At 37.3% G+C, this 7,137-nt stretch overlaps 2 protein-coding genes across 2 annotated transcripts; one reads left to right on the forward strand and one right to left on the reverse strand.

Annotated features, from left to right (window-relative positions):
• Positions 1-1,013: 1,013 nt before the first annotated feature.
• LOC126764139 (putative nuclease HARBI1) lies at positions 1,014-2,455 on the forward strand. The gene is made up of 3 exons (XM_050481940.1): positions 1,014-1,417; positions 1,472-1,758; positions 1,822-2,455. The coding sequence occupies exons 2-3, from the start codon at positions 1,497-1,499 to the stop codon at positions 2,403-2,405; spliced, it is 846 nt and encodes a 281-aa protein (XP_050337897.1). The 5' UTR covers positions 1,014-1,417; positions 1,472-1,496; the 3' UTR covers positions 2,406-2,455.
• Positions 2,456-2,457: 2 nt separating this feature from the next.
• LOC126764131 (myb/SANT-like DNA-binding domain-containing protein 3) lies at positions 2,458-3,560 on the reverse strand. Its single transcript, XM_050481929.1, has 2 exons — positions 3,048-3,560; positions 2,458-2,931 (listed from the first exon to the last, which is right to left on the reverse strand). Exons 1-2 carry the CDS (start codon positions 3,541-3,543, stop codon positions 2,516-2,518), a joined length of 912 nt encoding a protein of 303 aa, XP_050337886.1. The 5' UTR covers positions 3,544-3,560; the 3' UTR covers positions 2,458-2,515.
• Positions 3,561-7,137: the final 3,577 nt, after the last annotated feature.

Below are 7,137 nucleotides of genomic sequence, written 5' to 3' on the forward strand. Positions count from 1 at the left end.
TTTCCCATGCAACACAGTGACGCACCTAGAGTTACAAAAGGCAAAGGTCGCACTAATAACATATACACAAGCGCGCTATTTCAGCCGCGATATATCGCTACTAAGAGAATCGAAGCCGATTGATAAAAAGAGCTCACTCTTAGTCCTCAACCCATTTCTGGACACGAAAGGTCTGCTTCTTGCCAATGGTCGGCTCGCTAATTCGAGCCTAACATACAACGAACGCCATTCCATAATAATCTGAGAGAGGTCACCATTTGCCACACTGTTCCTCCACTACATCCACATCTTAATGCTACACGCCGAACATCGTCTCATGCAACAGATGGTACGCCAGGAGTATTATATCCCCCGTCTTAAGCCGCAAATCAAGAAATGCATCTTCACGTGCAAACTTGCACTATGCACAAACAGAAGATGCGAATGCAGATTATGGCAGCACTTCCACCGGAACGCTGCAATTTCGCTCTGCCTTTCACTACAACAAGTGTTGATTTTTCTAATGTGTATGTACGGCACACCACATGGAGTTGTTTTTAACTATATAATGCAATACATGTATGTGCGTGTGTTATAATAGTTTATGCTGTATGGTTTGGGGTTACTTTCAAGTGCATTGCCTAAATGTATACCTGATCAATAGGTTATCGTATGTATACATTTTAACCTAAGTAAATATATTTGTATTGTTGTAAATTTGAGTGCATGAATTAAATAGACGATTAAACGCGGTGCTCTGCGCTCAGTGGTCAATTTATTCTGGTTATTCTTTTTCAAACTACTTATATTTATACTTTTGCTAGTACCGACGCGCAGGTCAGTTGTTTTCCAAAACTTATGTGTACCTATCTACTTCTAACAAAGGAAGGGAAATATTTATGGTTTTGGGACTATTTGTATTTCCATCAATTGGCGACATGGATTTGTACCCGTGGTTCTCCGATTTTGACGAAACTTTAGAATATCATAATATAGACCAAAATAAGAATATCTGTAAACTTTTTAGAGCCGTTTTCACAGTGATTAGTTAACGAATGGTTGAAGATAACTAATTGGTTTTCATTTCAAAGTGAATTGTCAACCATTAGTTAACTCATCTCCCGGGCATTGGTTGACGATTGGTTAACAAACAGCTGTTCGAATGTCAATTTTTATTAAAAGAAAAATAAAATAAATCTAAAAAGCAATTTGGTGGGAAGTAGTGCTCACAACAATGGAGTTCAGTGACAGTGACGACGATTACGAAGAGCTGCTAAAAGTGGTAATTTTCCGTCGGAAAAAAAAAAATCCGGGAGCGATTTAATTTCTTTCGACTTTATGATGAAAAGGACTTTAGAGAGCGTTTCCGCCTATGCAAAGATGCTGCATGGGAAGTATTGCAGCTCATACGTCCAGATATACAGCATGCTACCACATGGTATAGATTTTTTAACGCTTTGCCTGCCGATTTCTACATAAAATTTTTTCCTAGGAATAATGCGTTGTCGCCGGATCATATGTTGACGATTACATTGAGGTTTTATGCCACTGGCAGTATTCAGCAATTGATTGGAGATGTGTCAGGAGTGTCTACTAGCACAGTATCAAGAGTTGTTACTCTTGTTTCAGATAAAATAGCAAGGTTGCGAGAACGTTTCATACGATTCCCTACTACAACGGAAGATATACATCAAAAACAGAAAGAGTTTTTTCGAATTGCTAAATTTCCCAGAGTTATTGGTGCCTTAGATTGCACGCACGTAAAAATTCAGTCACCTGGTGAGCTGAAACACCTCAAAACCGTAATGAATATCTATTTTTACATGTTTCCTTCCTTTTCAGGCGGAGACCATGCGGAACTATTTCGTAATAGAAAAAACATATTTTCTTTTAATGTACAAACGATTTGCGATGCTCGTTTGTTGATTTTAGACATAGTTGCTAGGTGGCCAGGATCAACACATGATGCTACCATATTACGAAACTCTCGTATTTATGCTCGTCTTGAGAACGGAGAGTTCGGAGATGGCCTTGTGCTTGCTGATAAAGGGTATGAAAATAATAAACGGATTTTAACACCCCTTCATTCCGTTAACAATGCAGCTGAAAGACTATATAACGAATCACATATTCGGTCAAGAAATCCAATTGAACGCTCTTATGGTGTTTGGAAGCGAAGGTTTCCAGTGTTGTCTTTGGGTATACGAATGAATTGCACCAAAGTCCAATCAATAATTGTCGCCACAGCAGTGCTACAAAATATATGCTGCTTACATCGCGATACTGAAGCTCCTCCTTTAGATCCTGAGATTGATAGGCGAATTTTGTCAGTTTTAAGCATACCGAATAATCGCAGCTCTGATCGGCGCACTGAAAAAAATGTGACGAGGAATAATTTAATAAATGGGTACTTTGCAACCTTATAACTGCAAGTCAAGCTTTGTAAGACTATCAATAAAAACAAATAATACAACAATGTTATTTAAAACACTTTTATTTTGAATGTGTCAGGTTATTTTGTGCTTGTACTGTTTTTTTACAATTGATTTACATTTGTATATACAAGATTGCGCCTTTGAATTTCTTTTAATTGCTCTTCCATAATTCTCATACGCATTTTGTGTTCCACTTCAGATTGCTTTATATGTTGCTCGTACATCTTTACTCGCTTTTCATGTTCAGCTTTTAATATTTCAATCTCTACGCGGCATTTTTCTCCAGTCCATTTTGATTTAACAGCGGCCAGCTTCGACCATGATGTACTCGTATTTTTCTCTTTTCTTTGCGATTCGTCGATTATAAGTTTTTTAGACTTAGGAGCTTTTAAATCTGCAGGCGTGTATGTACTCCAATTTTTCGAAGTAGTAGCTGTGTTGGATGTGTTCATGATGTCTTCAAATTCCTCGCTCCCATCCTGAGATTGCATAGCACTGATGTTATTTGCTGCCTTATCTGCAAAACCATTAATACATTATTAATACATTTAAATGATGGTATTTGAGTAACAGCATGAATGTAGACAAAGAAGTCTCCCAATTCAAGAGCAGAATAATTAAGTAATTTCTTACCAATGCTAACGATAACATCCTCCGTTTTGTTTCGCACAAAAGGATTATCGGAATCGTATACAGATTCCATTCCTTCTAACTGCTCCGAGCCTATTATTGATGTTAACATTACATCAATATCATTGGTGCTAATTTTCAATGGCGGCCCTCCTCCTGTGGCTATGCAACTTCTTTTTTCGGCTGCTACCTTTTTCTTCAATTCCTTTTTCATGTTGTAATATTTGGTACGCAGCATTTTTTCATCGCGAAATGAAGACGAGGTTCTGCTGTTATATTCCTCCTGAATTTTGAACCAAGCTTTATTTTTCGCATCTACCGTAAAAGTATCGCTTTTTTTGCACTCTATCACATTTTTATGTGTTTCTATTATAGAAAGTAATAAATTTACGTCGTTTTCACTGAAATTAATCTTTTTCGTCGCCATTTCAATTGAAATTTTTACCAATTGTGATATGAAATAAAAACATAAATTGTAAAACTGTAATGTCAAGATCATATGTTTTCTATGGTGCTACCACACTTTTAGCCAGAAAATTTATTTTTATAACTAAGCACTGTGAAAAACATTGCTTTAGTTAACAAACAGCTGTTGGTTACATTGACTAATAGTCAACCAATCGTTAACTAATCACTGTGAAAACGGCTCTTAGTGGTCAAAGTTGCTCCATTGTTTTTTGGCGCGCAATTCACATTGAGATCAAACAAAAAAATACTATTTCTTTTATTTTTTAACGACCTCAAAATTGAGTGAAAAAAATTTTGCAGTTATCCAATTTTATGTAAAAAAATCTCAGCTTTCTGATAAAAATATTTTCAAAATCCAAAAAAATTTTAATAATCCAAAAAAAAGCATTTTTTTCCAAAAATCCCGTTTTTTGTGCTTTTCCCCCAATTTTTTTTCAAAATCGACTTTTTCAATTGATTCCTTGTTCAATTTTACATAAGAATCAGTGTTCAAAAATATGGGACTCTGATCCCATGAACAGCAAAAAAAATGCAAAGTTGTCGCTATACGGCGCAGTCTGTTCGCTTAGAAGGTTGTGTGAAGGAGGTAAACATGTAAATTGTATTCTTAGACTTGAATTAATTCAGAAATCAGTGTCTTCATTCATAAAAATATGCGCCGTATAGCGAAAACTTTGCATTTTTTTACTGTTTATGGGATCAGAGTCCCATACTTTTGAACACTAATTCTAATGTAAAATTTAACGAGGAATCGAATTTTGAAAAAAAATTGGTGGAAAAGCACAAAAAATGGGATTTTTGGAAAAAAGTTGTTTTTTTAGGATTTTGAGCGACAACTTTGATTTTTTTTTGCTGTTCATGGGATCAGAGTCCCTTATTTTTGAACACTGATTCTTATGTAAAATTGTACAAGGAATCGAAAAAAAAATTGGGGGAAAAGCACAAAAAAACGGAATTTTTGGAAAAAAAATGTTTTTTTTTTTGGATTTTTAAAACTTTCTTGGATTTTGAAAATATTTTTATCAGAAAGCTGAGATTTTTTTACTTTAAATTGGATAACTGCAAAATTTTTTTCATTCAATTTTGAGGTCGTTAAAAAATGAAAGAAATAGTCATTTTTTTGTTTGATCTCAATTTGAATTGCGCGCCAAAAAACAATGGAGCAACTTTGACCACTAAAAAGTTTACAGATATTCTTATTTTGGTCTATATTATGATATTCTAAAGTTTCGTCAAAATCGGAGAACCACGGGTACAAAACCATGTCGCCAATTGATGGAATGGCCCATTTACATTCTATTGTTCTGATTTTTACTGATAATCATAAGTATTTTTACACATGTGTGACTATCTATAACTAGTACTTATAACTATACATAAATATTTATGTTTTCTCAGCTGCACTTAGGTTATAAACAATGTATCTGTAAACATGTACATATAACCAAATACATGTGTAACTGTCTACAACTCATGCGTATTGCATATTAATGCATACGTGCCTCATATATGTATGTGTGTTGCATATAAATGCACATTTTTATGTGTGATTTTTTTTTTGTTGCCGGAGGGGGCACGATTCATCCTACTCGCGCATGTGCCGTCATTGTTACCAAGTGCGGAACCTGCGGGGTAGGACGCCTACGTACTAAACCCTAACTCCTTCTCCTCAAGCTATTTATTTTCCTTACGGGACCACCGCTAGGCATTTTTTCGGAAGGATAATCTTTAGCTGGTTGGCTCTCGTGTTACAAATTTTCCAGCTCCAAGTTGATCACCCGTCTTTCGCTCTTTCTCTGCCATTCCTTCCTTCTAAGCTCTATTAGGGCTGTCGTGCTCCATTCTCTAACAAAGTTCCACACCCGCTGGAAACGTAACATGTGTGATACAATATTTTCAGAGGTTAGCCGTTCTGCGAGAAGTTGCTCTAGTTCCTCTCTTGCATCTTTATAACAGGGGCACAGAAAGAAAAAGTGCCACGCGTTCTCATTCCCGTCAGTTTGTTCGTGATTTTTCTCTACCCACACCTGCACGTTTCTGCTCAACGTATGTGTCCATCTACCTTTTGTTCTTTCGTCCCTTCTTTTCTGCCACTCATTAAGGCTGGTTTGTCTTTCTTGCCGTTTCTCTTTTTAATTTAGTCGTCTGCACGGTTTTTTCGCCTTGCCATAAATTCTTTTTAGCTCCATCTCCATAATATTTGGAGGCATGATATCTGAAATAATTCCAGCCGCTTCGTGTGACACAGTCCGGAAAGTGCAAGCTACCCTGATTACACTTAACCGAACTACTGCTTTTGCCGTATTTGCATATGTTTTGTGCAGAATGCTCGTCCCCATATGGATGCGGCGTACATTAGTTCTGTACCAACTCGTTGTTAGTAGTTTTTAGTACCGCTTCAATTTTTTGGCCTGCTAACTGAAGCTTTGCTTTTTTTAGCCACTCTTTTATTTTTATCGCCACGTGGTTACATAGGTACTCTATCTGGCATATTTCTTTTGCCACTACCGTTACTGCTAAACCATCAGCGCACCCGATTATTTGTATTTCTTTGGGTAATGGGAGACGTAGCACACCGTCGTATAAAACATTCCACAATAGCGGCCCTAGTACTGAGCCTTGTGGTACACCGCCTGTTACAATGTAGTTTTTAGACCTTCTTCTGTGTCATATCGCTGTAATCTGTCGGAGTGGTAGCTAGATATGATCTTCAGTAGGTAGACTGGTGTCTTCTTTTGTTTCAGGGCTTTTATGAAATGCGGCCAATAGGCCGAATTGAAGGCATTTTTTTCGTCGAACGTCACAACTGCGCAGTATTCTTTGGACCCATATAACCATCTGGTTTCTTCAATTGACTTGCTTGCGACTTCTGTTAGCTTTTTTATGGCATCTATTGTCGACCTGTGCCTTCGAAAACCATATTGGTTTTCGGCTAAGCCCAGTTGCTCTTTTATATGTTGAGCTAGCCGCACATAGATAATACGCTCCAGTATTTTCCCCTGGCTCCCCTGCTGGTTTATTTGGCTTTTATATAAGCACTAGCCGCTGTTTTTTTCCAAATATTAGGGAATACTCCCTCTCGTAAGCATTGCTTATAGACTTCCGTAAACGGGGTGGGCTTATATTGAATAGCGAGTTTTAGGGCCATATTCGGTATGCTATCCAGGCCTGATGATTTAGTATTTGCGAATTTCTCTGCTGCTTCAATAATTTCTTGGTTAGTGACAAGTGGTACGTTTGTAGCTTCTTTTATTTGCTGTCTTTGTAGCAATTGCGTCGGAAAAAGCGTTTGGACAACCGTCTTTAATAGTCTAGAGCATGTAGGCGCTTGTCCTTTATGGTCTTTAATCTTTTGACATGCCGATTTTGTATGCATCTCCCCACGGGTTTTCTTAGACCTTGTTGCACAGCTCTTTAAAACAACAAGCTTTGCTCTTCTTTATTGCTTTCTTCGGTTCATTTTTTTCGTTTAAAGCGCTCGTTTAGCATTGTAAAATCTGCCGTAAGTCGTCTCCTTTGACACTGGCGCCTAGCTTTGTGGCATTCACTTCTCAGAGCCTTGTTTTTTCCTACACATAGTGTCATCGCAGGCTTGACTGACATGTTTAACTAGGCATTCAGCCTT

This window comes from Bactrocera neohumeralis, unplaced genomic scaffold (genome assembly GCF_024586455.1).
Source record: "Bactrocera neohumeralis isolate Rockhampton unplaced genomic scaffold, APGP_CSIRO_Bneo_wtdbg2-racon-allhic-juicebox.fasta_v2 cluster09, whole genome shotgun sequence".
In the NCBI taxonomy this organism is placed as follows: Eukaryota; Metazoa; Arthropoda; class Insecta; order Diptera; family Tephritidae; genus Bactrocera; species Bactrocera neohumeralis.